The 14,165-nt window shown below is 47.9% G+C and overlaps 1 protein-coding gene across 4 annotated transcripts in view; it reads left to right on the forward strand.

Moving 5' to 3' along the window:
- The window catches only part of Rrbp1 (ribosome binding protein 1), a 67,861-nt gene that overhangs the window by 33,859 nt on the left and 19,837 nt on the right, over positions 1-14,165 (forward strand). For all 4 annotated transcript variants that reach the window (XM_076851489.2, XM_076851493.2, XM_076851491.2 and 1 more), the window contains exons 3-7: positions 6,800-6,948; positions 8,061-8,183; positions 10,634-10,786; positions 11,803-11,921; positions 13,969-14,122. In XM_076851489.2, coding sequence (XP_076707604.2) covers positions 6,800-6,948; positions 8,061-8,183; positions 10,634-10,786; positions 11,803-11,921; positions 13,969-14,122 — 698 coding nt within the window. The remainder of the gene's footprint in view (positions 1-6,799; positions 6,949-8,060; positions 8,184-10,633; positions 10,787-11,802; positions 11,922-13,968; positions 14,123-14,165) is intronic.

Raw genomic sequence — 14,165 nt, forward strand, 5'->3', positions numbered from 1 at the left:
CTACTCCATCCCAGCACTTGGAGCTGAGTTTAAGTCAGTGTAGTATGGGCAATGGATGAGAGACTGAGATCTGCATAGTATTCTTGTTTGGGGACTCTGCAGTTAGAATGGGTCTAGAACAGTATGCTTTTAACTGGAACATAACTCACTCTGTGTTGTTATGGGAAGAGTCTGAGACCAGGTCACAGGTGGGGAGCCTACCAAAGACCTTTCTGTTCCTGCCTGATGGGAAAGGGGGGGCCCTTGAGGGCATGGTACTTCTCTCATAGACTGTGATTGGCTTTTCATTGAGTGACCCATCCCCTCTTCCAGCCTGCTCACATTTACTGATTTTACTCTGGGGCCAGAGTGTCAAGGCCCAGAAGAGCCCCCCCACCCTTAGGGAGAAAACAGAAAGGAATACCTACTTCTTTTGGGGCATTAGAATGGAGGCCAGTTTTCAGGCCTCCATCATGATGCTAATGCTCATCCCAGCCCCTGGCACACACTGGTAAATGTTTATGAGCTGAGGAAAGGTAGAAAGTTAAAGGTGTTTCCCACATCCTGTAACCTGGCAGCATCCTGTTGGATGAGGGTGGGATGGAGCCTGTGAGCCCTTGTGTGCAGCCTCCCTGGCCACCATTCAGCCTTCACCAGATTAGGCAGAAATATACAACAGGAAACACAATCCAAGGTCTAGAGTTGAGTTCTATAGCCTAATGAGAGCGGAGCTTAGATTGTATAGGGAGGAATTATCAAAGCTACCAGGAAAATTATTCCAGGTAACCACAGCAGAGTGTAGTCCTTACTTAGACTATTTGTTACAATGATGGTAACACCCCTTCCTACTCCTCACTACTATCACCATCCTTTTTGCATCCTGGGCCCGCTGTGTCCTAGGCCTCCTGCGGGTCACCACAGGAAGGGTGACCATTATGCTGTTTAGTTTGTGTTGAGATGTGTGGCTCATGATACTCCTTTGCCTGCATTTATCCCCTACAGTTCTGTACAGTGGATTTATATGTTTCCTGTTTCAAAAAGTGGAAAAGTAGAGCTCAGACCTTGCAGGAGTTGCACAGCCAGCAGATGGCAGCACAGGGTTTCCCTGGGCAGTCTCCCAGCACTGCCCTTCCCTGCAAACTGCTCTTTGCCCACTGCCAACAAGTCGTGATACTTTTTCTTTTGACTTTAAGTCAGTTTCTCAGGGTCTGAGACTCTGAGGACAACTCTCAGGGGCTTTTGAGCCATTATTCACCTTCTGTGCTAAGTTCTTCAAACCAAAGTTTTGCTTCTCTTCCTCTTTTTTAAAAAGGAGAACAAAAACGGACCCTAGGGAAGTGAGCCAAGTATCAGTGAGAATCCACTAGATGATATTCTTCCAGAAATCGCCATTAGGTCACTTTAAGGCATGGCAGTGCTGGGGCTCTAATCACTGCCTAGGCAACTGTAGTCAGAAAGACCAAGATTGTAAACATCTTGTTTATTTCTGCAGGCATTAGGTAAAATCTTGATTGTCATTGAAATTGTGTTCTCCTTCCACTAACCTTGTATGCCTGAGGAAACCCAAGGAGGGATCTTGCCCAGAAGTTCTCCATTAGTTATCTGTCTTTTAAAAATATTGTGATGTGTGAGGTTGTTTTCCCAAAGAAAAAAGCAAAAAAAAAAAAAAAAAATTTTCTTTTTTTTTTTTTTGTTGTTGTTGAAATCTCCGGGAGGAGGGGAGAACAGAAGTATAAAGAGAAAACAGAGTCATTCAGTCTATAGGACATTTTAAATTTCATTAGAACCATTTAATACATATCCTCTTAATTTGGTAACATTACTTTTTCCTCTAATCAAAGGGAAAGGGCTCAGTAAAGGCCCCAACCTGATTTGTGCTTACTTCCAGTGCACTTGAAATGCCAGATGTGATTGTCCTTAGCAGTCAGGGGTCAAGTGTAGGCGCTCTTCCTTTGCCTGCCTGTTGTCAGGAAGGCTGGCCAGTGCCTGGCCTGAGCTGATTTTGGAGCTGATTTTGATTCTTTTCCCAGCCCCCAAGATCATGCTCCATGTCAGGTTCTGCTATTAGGGTCTTTGGGTTGATACCTGGGCCTTTCTCCCATTAGCTTGGCTTCTTAAATACTTTTTGGGTTTGGACCCTTGTCTTGGGGGTTTTACCTGTACTGTCTGCCTCTATCCTGGTCCATCTTGGCATACTGAAATCATCTTCCCAAACTATAGACCTTGCTCCCTTTTAGGCATTTCTCTGCCTACAGGGTAAAATCCAGATCCTTGGAGCCTGTGAAGCCTTGGACCTACTCCAGCTTCACCTCCCTCTTCTTTGGGAATCTGACTAGCCAGGCTCCTGCTAGTCTCAGTGCCTTTCCTGGGCTGCTTCCATTCCTGTAGTAGTGCTTGACTCAGGAGCCTGCTTTAAAGTGATGTTGCTACAGTAGGAGCTTCCCCAGGTCTCCTTCATATTACGCTGTTGCATGACTGCCTCCTGTCCACTGCCTTTTCTACATGTAGTCCTGCTTCTAATTCGCCTTTTCAGGCCTAGTATTTGCACACTGCTGGGTACACAGTAGGTACAGTGTTTGTGTTTGGAGACTAGTTGGACTTGCCTGCTCTGGGCAGGGCAACTGGGTACCTGCAGCTGGAGTTGAGCTGGAGATTTTTGATTGGCCCAAACTGGCGCTGAGGTGATAACCCCTCCTGTTAGCCACCAGCTGTCACCAGGCACCCAGAAGGAAGTTCCTGGAACTGGAATGGTTTGATTCTCTCCCCTTTGTGAAAGGAGATTGAGTGTGAGCTGTGCAGGAACTTTCCAGCAGTTGGACACTGGAGATCGGGGGGTTGAGATGGGGATTAGATGCTGATCTAGCACTGGGCTGCCTAGTCTCAGGAATCCCCTTTGGTTGACATCTTCCTTTTATGGCTCAGGCCTGGTGATTGTGCAGGCAAATAATAATTTATTCAAAGTAACTCATGGTTGGCAGTGAAAGAGAAAGAGACCCCTAAATGCCTTTTTGTTAGATAAATTTAATTTTAGGTTATAAAGCCTTCCTGTGTGGTCACAGAAGGCAGTGTAGTTTTGAAGTTTGGGGCTTTAAGCACATTTTCTGAGCCACTGCAAGCTTCTTGGTGGGGAGCTCTAGAAGCACAAGGCTCTGCTTACTTAGGTTTAGCATCTTGAGTAAGGACAAAGGTGTGAGGCTAGAGCAAGGGGATCCCCGACTCTGGTGTTCTGTCCCACCTATCTTCTTGGACAGATTTGGCCATGGAGGGGATGGTTCCCAAGCTTTACCCTTGCATGACTTCTTCACTCCTTTGTTTGTTGAGAATAGGCAATGGGCAGGGGGCTCTCTTTAGAAGGGGGTCAAGGTCTTATATTCTTCATGGGGTCCTTGAAGGCTGGTCCTGTAAATTTATTGTTCAGTGCTTTACCTTGTGCTAGGCGTTGTCTCAAGCATGTTGCAGTATACTATCTGCAGCCACACTGTTAGGAAGGAATGATTATTACTCCTACTTCACAGAGAAAGAGAGGCAAAGTGTGTGTGTGGGGGTGCGGTTAAGCCCCTTGTTCAAAGAACTCAGGAGGGAAGGAGTTGAGTTAAAAGTTATAGCCCTGGTCACCTGGCTACAAAGGCCTTGCTCTGGCCAAGGGCAGAGGTGGCCTGCAGACTGAACCTGATCCATGGATGTATTTGTCAGCCACATGGTGGTTTTATTAACTTATTTTTTATTGAGTTAGCTGTGAGCATTGAGGGTCAGGAGGTACACTTGAAAATCTTATTTCTAGTCTCTTGGACAAGTCTGTAGCTCTGAGGGTTCTTGGGAGTCGTCACCTGGAGATAAGGTAACACACTAGGACCACCCAGTTGAGGGGAGGCTTATCCCCTGGGACCAGGCCTGGGTGGACATTTGTCATAACACCTGTCTTGCTGTGTCCACGACCAGGCAAGGGTCTGATGATACCATCACAGCAAGACACACCCTGCATCTCCTTCACTCTTCTGTTCCCTCCTCCTCCTCCTCCTTCTGCAAGCCTCCTGGCCTGTCCTTCCTTGGACTTTGAGACCCACCAAGAAGGGGCAAACACTGAGGGTAGCAGCTGCCCCTCAGGGAGCTCGTCTCCTCTAAAATTCCCTGCCCCTATGCTTTTTTGAACCCTGTGGCTTAACATATACATATCTTTGGCATATATTTTGGATTGATTTTAGTGCCTTAAAAGTTCACAATACCAAGTCCTCAAGTATTTGTTGGAGACCTGAGTGAGGTGTCAGGCATATGTTAGGCTCCTGTGGGTATGATGTTTGTGATTCACTGAGAAGCTCAGAAGTTCTGATTCCTGCTTCTAAGTGCTTGCCTTTTTTTTTTTTTTTTTCAGTTCTACTGCCCCTGATTTGGGGAGAATAGAGGTGGTGCAATTCTTACCTAAAATATTTAATGAAAAAAGTTTTGTGAAGTTAATGGCTCTCTAAAAATAACCTAAAAGGGAGTGTTTGTGTAAGCATGGAGAAGTTTCTGTGAAAGTTTCTGTCGGGGTGAGGAGGCAGAGAAGAGTGTTCAGTTTTTTTGCTCTACATAGCTTAGGATTATTTTACTTGTTATAAGTTGCTTATATTTTTAAATTAAAATGTCTAACAATTTTAAATATAATTATACTAGAAAGTTTTAATAAAGATTCATTAGAATACCACTGGAAGAAGACCCTAGGAAACACTGGACAGAGCATGCAGGAGTGCATACACGTGCCAAGATTGGGGAGGCACCTGGCTGGGGCGAAGCCTGTGAGGAAAATGGTGTTCACTAGCAAAGCCTCCTCTAGTGGTGTTATCCAGATGTTCCCCTGGTGGAGTGGGGCCATAGGGCCTGACAGAGTGTCTTCAAAGACTGAGGCCAGAGTCCTCAGTCACCTGGGACCCTTTTCAGAGACAGTGCCTGCCAGGATTTCAGCAGGAAGCATTTTAGAGTTTCCCAGAACTGGAAGGAGTAGAGGCTACAGTCCAGGAGAAATATAGCGTGAGCTGCAGCCATGTGCCACTTATGTAACCGAAATGCTCCTCGTGAGCCACTTAACATAGGCCAAGAAGAAACAAATGGAATGTATTTTAATGACATATTTAGCCCAATTTATCCAAAACATTATTTCAATAAGTAATCGATATATAAAATTATTACATCTATTTCACACTTTTTTTTAAAACTCCAAGTCTTTGAAATCCCATATATACTTTCCACTTGTAGCATATCTCAAATCTCACAAGCCACATTGCAAGTGCTCAGTGGCCACGGGTGGCTGGAACTTTCTGAATCAGAAAAGGAAATGTTTCTGCAGCCATCGGCTGGACATAGGCTTTCATGGCTGTCCTGCCTCTTCTGCAACTCCCTGTATCTTTGAATAGGTGGTCTTCTTCTCCTGGACAGTGCTGACAGTGAACATGCATCTGGAGGCTGAGGGGGGAAACGAGAAACCATAGCCAAAATGGTACCAATGGGGGTGTCTTCTGAGGGTGAGCTCACAAGGGGTCTTTATGTATTTATTTACTTATTTTTGCCTTGTCTATACTCAGAATTTTCTCTTGTGTGCATAAGTTTATAATTAAAATTATTTTATATACAGATATCCCAGTGTAAAGAAAGAAGGGGGCATACCCTCCCATACCCATTTTTGTGGCACTTACCAACTCTTAGGCCTTCAATGTCAACCACATTCTTTTTAATCGCCCAAGCTTCACCAGGGTAAGAAGTTATAAAATAAAAGGTGTTCATAGCAACCAGCTCGCCCACATTCTGCATTCCCCTTATTAAGGTATCATGCTAAGTGCTTTAACTTGTAATGAAAATATTGTGACTGGTAAGTAAAAATATTGTGACAAGTCAGAAAATTTGAGGTTGCTATAGAAACCTTTCCCATTTTTTGTCCCTGTAAGGTGGGCTTAGCTGAAGGTGCTGCTGCAGGCTGCTCTCTTTTTGTTGTTGTTTTATCTTGTTTTAGCTCATTTTTGGCCCTCTGTTTTAGCCATGGTGCAGATTTGGGCCTCAGTGGAAGGAATTGCCTTAGCATTTCGGGCAAGGCACCTCAGTTTACCCTTTCTCACCTCTAGGCTGCATGAGAACTGTGATGAGAGCACACTGTGCATGGGGATCTGGAGGGTGGTGAGGAGTTCTTCATTAGTGATAATTGGTTGTTGGCAAATGGCTCTGTGTCCTTTAGGAAGTCATTCAGGTACCACCGAGTAGACAAGCCCATTCTGGAAGAGTCTAGCCCAGTTTGTCCTTTCCCCAAACCTGTCACTGATTAAGCTTCATTCAGGGAGTGTTGGAAATAGAGTGTTTGGCCCTGGATGCATGGGAAGCAGCCTCCCTCATTTTCCATCCTTCTGCGTGGTTTGGGGTATGCCATCCTGGGCGGTCTGCAAGTGGTCAATGATGGATTCTCTGAGCAGTCAGAGCCTATAGGAACACAGGGACATGTTAGTTAAGGGAAAATCTTCTGGAGTTGTACAGGGTGAGAACTAGACCAAGGTGTTTGCTAGAAAAAAGGGAGTGGAGAAGGGGAGAAAAAACTTCGGGAAAAGTACCCCTTGCTTAATTCTGCATCCTGATGATAAAGGGATGTTACTCGATCCCAAGCTGGGGTTTTCTCTTGGCAAGTTAAAAGGGCAATGCAGGGTACCGTTGTTTGTTCATTTTCAGTGCCTGAAGGAACACAATGCCACCAGCCTGCTGAACCCAGGCAGAGGGATAGACCAGATCCTTTTCCTTCTGATGGGCTTTGTTATGGCGTCTGTCATTTTGGGGAGTGAATATAATGCTCTGCTCCTTCCTATTTCAGTGTCCCTGGATTCCAATAGCCCTCTGTACCTGCCTTACAAGACACTGGTCTCCACGGTTGGAAGCATGGTATTCAATGAGGGTGAGGCCCAGCAGCTCATTGAGATCCTGTCTGAGAAGACTGGCATCATTCAGGACACTTGGCATAAGGTGGGCCCATTCAGAGACCATTGTAGTGGGCTGGGGCTGGTGGCCCCTTTCCACTGCCCTTTCAGGGACCACTGAGCTGTAGTGGTTGCCTGATCCTAGACACCTCCATCCCCGGGAGACATTCATCAACCATGCTTGCTTGCCAGGCTGCAGAGAGAATTTTCCTAAAACATTCTTCACATCTTCCTGGCAGGACCTAGCCACTCCTGCCCATGCACAAGTAGCATGAATCACCCTGAAAATGCTTTGGCTTCTGCCACCGCCTGGCTACCAAAATGGGAAGCCTCTTAAGAGTCAGAGGCAGACCTCTGCATTACAGGGAGTCTGGGGAATAGAACACACAAGGTGGGGCCTCACTGATCTGTGGCCAGAGCTCAGAGTGTGGGAAGGAAGGTGTAGGAACACTGGGTGAGAGAACCTGATGGTGAGCCCTGAGGAGCTTCTCTGATGGACCTCATGCTATCAGGCAAGTTCTGAGTCTTACCCTTTGGTGCCTCTGCCCCAGAAATGCTGTGTGCATATGTTTCTTTCTTAGCCAAAGTCTGGAGTCAAGGTAACTTTTCTGGAGTATTTAGTGGCTAGAGGTTTTGGGGGTGCCCTGAGAGCTAGGCTGGGAGCTTCTTTCCTGACGCCAGTGGGAGTTAATTCCTTTCTGTCGCTGGGGGGTGTCATGCATCATGTATAATCTCAATGATAATGGGAGCTCCTTGCTCAGTGAATGTTGGGGGTCTACTGGGCATGAGTATTGAAGGAGTTCAGGGTAACCACACAAGAGACTCAGTTCAGGCCACTGTCTCCAGAGTTCACCTCCCTCTGGCCCCCTGGGTGCAACCAGTGGCCTCCAGACTGCTCAGGGGGCTGGAAATAGGAGGATCCTAAGTACTACCCCAGGAATCCCTGTTGCAGAGGCTGAGTGGCTGAGCAGGGCCACCTTTTCTCCCTATAGATGCCTGGAGTTAGTGTGGACCTGCTTGCCTTGAAGCTTTTGTTCCCACTTCATCAGACCCTTGGGCCTCCCTCTTATCTGATTGCTTGGGGATAGGATGGGGGGAGGGGACAAGCAAATTGTCTGTCAACCCCTTGTATTAACATTGGCTCCATGGCATTTCTAGGCCACTCAGAAGGGCGACCCTGTGGCAATTCTGAAACGCCAGCTGGAAGAGAAGGAAAAGCTGCTGGCCACTGAGCAGGAAGATGCAGCTGTTGCCAAGAGCAAACTGAGGGAACTCAATAAGGTACAGCCCAAGCAGGGAGGCGAGCCCACTCAGGAAGCACACCTTCCAGTCCCTTGCCGGCCCCTCCCTGGGCCATGATTGTGCTTGATCATGATAACCAGGCCAGGATCAGCTCTGAGATAGGCAGCTTTCCCATCCAACTTGCATGCTAGGCATGGAGCTATTATCCAGCCTGTGACTGATGGGGCTGGAGATTACATGCTGTCTTTGAAGAGCCCAGGGGTGAGGTTGGGTCGGGAGCAGAGTGGGTTCTTTCTTTATGGTTACAGGAACATATGCAAGTCAAGCAAAGATTGGGGACCTCAGTTTGTCATGGAGGTGAACCTGGTCAATCTCATGGTGACAGGGGAATATTCTAGAAAGGAGAGTGGACACAGTTGTTCTAAGGTTTTTTTTTCCTTGAAAATTGGGGCAGGGAGGCAAAAGGCACTGCTTTTCTCCATTTTTTCTGATGTCAGTGTAATGATGGGCTAGTAAACACCTGGCTCCTTAGAATTAGCCCATGGAGGGTCAGGGAAGAGTTGTACTCTGAATGCTAATTGGTAATGGGTTTGCAGTGCTATGGGAGTGAACTGGGGGATCAGTCAAAATGGGTCAGGATCTGAGGCGTAGGGGGCTGCTCTTCCCTCTGCCTAATTCATTGGGGTCTGTCCCTGGTTTGTCTGTTTTTGAGGGGTGAGTCCTGATGCTCTAGCCTTCATGGAGGAAATGCTCGGCAGGGCAAGGGGCGCCTTGCAGGGATGGTCTTGCCTGCTTGGAAAGCTGTCTTTTCCCTGCAGAGACCTGCAGGCATGCTCTTGCCCTCTGCCCACCTACCTGCCAGTGGGGAGATGGCCTAGGTTGAGGAGGGTCCAACACCATCTTGGCTGCTGTTCTTCCTCTAGGCACTTCCTTCTGCTCACTTGGGAAGAATTGGAAATGAAATAATTTTATTGTTCATTCAGGGGATGTACCTCTGAGCCAGACAAGAAAGTTCTTTGGGTGGGGGGACAGGCTGGAGAGCAGAAGAGCCTTTGGATGTTTATTCTTTGTGTTTTACCCAGAAGCAGAAACCAACCAAACAAACAGACAAGGCTCCCATGACCTTCCCTAGTGCCCAGTGGCCTATTCATCCATGTTGTTTTCTTTTTTCCAAGATGTGTCTACACATGATCTTTGCTTGAACCACCCTGGGTTATTGGTCAGATTCAGGGCAGCTAGAGCCGCTTGCCCTTGTTCACCAGTGTCAGTTGTGCACATCTCCTCCTGACTCCACACACATCATGCTGGAGTTAGGCCTAGGCTGTGGCAAAGAGAATTACACCACAATATTTGGCCAGTCCTGCAAATCACAACTTTCCTACCACTCAAGAACCAACTGACTAGCGTTCCCACTGATTTAGAGTCCATTTTCCTGTATCCTTTTTCTAAACCAAGTTGAGAAATTTCATGAAAATTTAAGTGACAGGAAACGGAGGGTGTTTACATTGCCAGCTGGTTTTGCCTGGCTAGTTACCTGTAGCTGCCCCTTTTTATTTAGAATGGGCTTTGTGGTGAGTCACATTTGTGGTGAATTGTGTCTCTCTTTCCTATTATGGGGTCTGTGTCCACAAAGGACAGGGTGGCAGGTGTGAGGGAGGGAGTGCCCCTTGTTGTTGGCCCCCTTAAATGTGGCCCCTGTGCTTGCTGGCCATTCAGTGCCCAAGATCTTCCTCAGAGGTAGCTGCATGACACAATTTCCAAACCACAGTCCAGACACCTTAATCAGGTTGAGATACGTATCCTGTCCACCCTGTTGGGAAAGTAGAATGTGTCCCTTAGTAGGAGCTGCAGAGATACAGCCTGTGATTTTTACTCCCCTGCTCACCTGCCAGCCTTGACTCTGGGGCAAAAGAAGTTTAACAGTATGTCCAACCACAGCTCTGTGTCTCCTGACCACATTCCGGTCTCTGCAGCCTGAGGAGGTCCTCTTGAGCTTCCAAATGCTTATCTGTCCCAAGAGGATGCCCTTCAGGCTCTGCCAGTGGCTCCTAATCTTCAACCCCAAGTCTACACCCTGAGCTCCACGTCCCCCCCCACACACACTTCTGGCCTTCCTCCCCTTCCCTGTTGCTCACTTGTGCCCCATGTGTCCTACCTTTGCTTACCTCCTGACCCAAGAGGAGGTTGTTGTCACATATCTGTGTGTGTAGACTTCAAGCCTTGGGAAGCAATCTCTCTGGCCACAGAGGCTGAGACCAGCTGTAGCTGAAAGAAAGCCTTTGTTGGCATTTTATATCTTCCTCTAATTATAAGTAGAAATGTTTGTAGATGCATTTGGCCACTTTTCTTCCCTGTACTCCTGGAGTAGCTCAGTGGTAGCTATAATCTTGGGTTCAAAACCCAATACTGCCAAAGAAAGAGAAAGAGAAAGAGAAGAAACCTGTCCTCATCTCTGCTCTGCTGACAGTCCTTCTTTCCAATTCTCCCAGGAGATGGCTGCAGAAAAGGCCAAGGCAGCGGCTGGTGAAGCCAAGGTGAAAAAACAACTGGTGGCCCGGGAACAGGAGATTGCAGCTGTGCAGGCTCGCATGCAAGCCAGCTACCGTGAGCATGTGAAGGAAGTGCAGCAGCTGCAGGGCAAGGTATGGAAGGGGACAGGCTTAGTGCAAGGTCTGCCCAGGGCTGAGGATGCCTGCAGGGGCCTGGGGCTGTGGCATTTGGCTGAATGGTGCCAGGCAGCCCGTTATGTGTGCATTTTATGGTAATAATCAGAAAGGCATAAAATATATTTTAAAGAACACTTCCAAAAGAGCCTAGCTTCAGGTTGGAGGTAGAGCACTTGCCTAGCATGTGTGAAGCCCTAGGTTCAATTCTCAGCACTGTGTATAAATAAATGAATAAAATAAAGGTCCATTAACATCTTAAAAATTAAAAAAAAAAAAAAGAGCCTAGCCTCAAGTGGCCAGCATTGTGTCCCAGTTTGTGGGGGCCCACCATGGACCAAGGTGTTAGCTTCCAAGTGAACCTGGAATAATGTCGGCTCCACCTTCTCCAGATATTGTTGGGATGATTCTATAAAATAGTAGGCCTGAAATTCCATAGCTCCAGGATGGCCCCAGCACATCTTCGCCGGGCTGCTGCCTGTCCAGGCTGGTCTTCCTTGTTAGAGCCTGAAGCTTAATCTCCTGACACTTGCCCTTTGCTTGGTCCATGGCTGCCTTCCCATTGTACATCTCAGGAGGTGCTAGGGAGGTTAGAGGGTCAGAAATGAGTCTTTCTCTCATTTCTGGTAGTTGTGGCTTATCACTATATACTTTATCTCAGAAGAGTCAACCCGTGTGACTTTGGAGGCAGACATGCATGGAATGGTTCTGAGGCTCTTAGCTGAGTGCTCAACTGGAGTTCAGGCTGAGTTCTGAGAATGGTGAGGAGGAAGAAAGGGTGTGTTGCTTCAGGTTACACTTAGCTTTGAGCTCCTGACACTGGAGCTATGCCGTTTTCAGTCCTCTTATTTTATAGCATTTTCCCAACCTCTATGTGGAGCAAGTGGAGCCTCTGGGGTTTTCTGTTGGTGAGCTGTGACCTCACTAACCCTACCCCAGAGATCTATTTTCTTGATATGGTCAACACTCTGATGACCTTGTTAATGACTTTTCAGATCCGAACTCTTCAGGAACAGCTGGAGAATGGCCCTAACACCCAACTGGCCTGCCTGCAGCAGGAGAACTCTATCCTGAGAGATGCCTTGAACCAGGCCACAAGCCAGGTAGAGAGCAAGTAAGTTGAGCATCCTATGCAGATACCACTCTGTCACATTCCAAGGGCTTCGGAATCCAGGTGACTCTGTAGGTCTCTTGCAAGGCCGTCACAGTGCACTCTAGTTCTTACTGAATGTGGGGTTGGCCTGGCTGCAGGTGTGTTTCTGCTCCCTCCCTGTGTTGGGCCGCATCCCAAGCTTCCATCTTTTGTGTGGGTTTTGAGCAGCTGAATCTTCTGGTAGGTGGCCTGGTACCTTTCAGGTGGTGAAGATTTCAGCAAGAGTCAGGGTGCTCTAACCTTAGGCTGGCCTTGCTAGCATGCATGGTATCAGTGGGATCATGCACCCTCAGCCCCTGGCTGCTGCCAGCCTCTTGCTTTCCTGGAAGAGTGAAACTTGCCCAGTGCCCATCTTCATAACATGCCCCATGGAGGGCTTCATAAAACTCCTGGTTGTGACCTAGAGTATCAAGGCCAAGCTGTTTGTCCAGGATGAAAGTTTGTTGGTGGTGTGGGGACCTCAGTTCTCCACTGGCAGTGCCCTCTTCCATTCTTACACCCCGGTAATGAATACTGTTGTATAGTACACAGGCCTGCTGAGTAAAATTCCTATTCTCTTGCCTCTGCTAAAATGTCACAGAGCCCACAGTGAGTTGGTCAGCTCTGGAGGGCAGCTCTTCACTTCTGCTGTTGAGTACAGCCATACTTTCTTCTGCTTCCCTGACTTGGGCCATCCCTTAAAAAACCCAGTGTGCTGTCTATCCATGTGCTTGTCTGCCTTCTTTTGGCTTGAAGTGCCCTGTAGGGACTTTGGACTTTATGGGGTTCTGTTATTCCCAGAACATGTCCTCCTTCCAAGAGAGGATTGGCTAAGGCAGAAAGCACTGGCACTCATCATATAACCAGGAGTCAGATGGGGAGAGTCTTAGTACAGGAGCTGGGCAGAGAGAGAAGTCTAGCCATGTCTTTTTGGTGGCTCCCCTAGAGTGAAGGGAGGCCTAACAGCTATTTTCCCATGCTGTCCTTCTATCAAGGTCACCTCCAGGTGTGTGTGCACATCTTCATTTCCTCCCTGACACATCAGTGTCTAGAGGTTTATGACTGCCATTTCCTCAAAAGCCACAGCACAAGAGGAGCATGGGGCTGAAGAACACGCTGGCTTCCCTGACACAGAATCTGTTTGTGGCCTCCTTACTGGGAAAAGCTCTAAAGCATGGGAACTTGTCAATCTGGATGTGGTGACTCTGCCTCTTATCAGTCTGGAAGCCCCGCCTGGTGTTGGGTTTTTTCAGCTCCAAAGCAGTCCCAAGGGGCTGCTACCCAGCCTCCCATTTCCACCCCAGGTTGCTTGAGTCTTGGCATTATAAAGCACAGGAGCTGGTGTAAATGAGGAAACCCAAGTCAGAAAGGTGGGACCCCACCTGTCAGCAGAGCAGGACTGGCCTTGACCAGGTTTTGCTACCTGTCTGGTAGTGTCTTATTGTCAATTCATGCTTGCAAAGGAGCAGGCCTACAGCTGCCCTCCTTTCATCTTAATCAAGTTTCCTTCTGTAACTCCAAATATTGCTCTCAGGTCCTGAGAACCACTTTGAAGTGCATGCAGTGTTGAAGGGTCTGCTTCATAAGTGCCTTGGGCTATGGCTGAGGATGGTTTCCCTGGCCTGGCCATGGTTGTGTAGGCCAGTGGAGTGGGACACATGGCTTCTGCAAGCTGCTGCCGTGCCCTGCAGGGAGCAAGGCATGTTTACCTCATCTGCAGCTCTTTTGTACCCAGGTCAGCAATGAGAAGAGTATCTGACCCTTTTTCTATGTGAATTTCCAGTAGTTTCTGAGCTCCTGAGGGAGGCTTTGGCACATAATTTGCCCTTTGCTCTCTCTGGTCCATATGCTATTTGGTAAAACAACATCTTTGACAAAACACACACCAAACTTTACATGGATGGTAATGCAAAAGAGGCCTTGGTGATGGCTCCAAGATGTGAGCACCTACTTCAAAAAAGAGCAGATATACCAGAGAGGCATAGGCCACCTATCATCCGTTTCTCAGGGACCTGTGACTGTCTTGCAGACAGAATGCAGAGTTGGCAAAGCTCCGGCAGGAGCTCAGCAAGGTCAGCAAGGAACTGCTGGAGAAGTCAGAAGCCTCGAGGCAGGAGGAACAGCAGCGGAAGGCTCTGGAAGCGAAGGCAGCTGCCTTTGAGAAGCAGGTCCTGCAGCTGCAGGTGAGTAGGGGTGCCTCAGTGCCCCCGTTCACTGCCCATTGAG

The sequence above is a fragment of the Callospermophilus lateralis genome, chromosome 3 (assembly GCF_048772815.1).
Source record: "Callospermophilus lateralis isolate mCalLat2 chromosome 3, mCalLat2.hap1, whole genome shotgun sequence".
NCBI lineage: Eukaryota > Metazoa > Chordata > Mammalia > Rodentia > Sciuridae > Callospermophilus > Callospermophilus lateralis.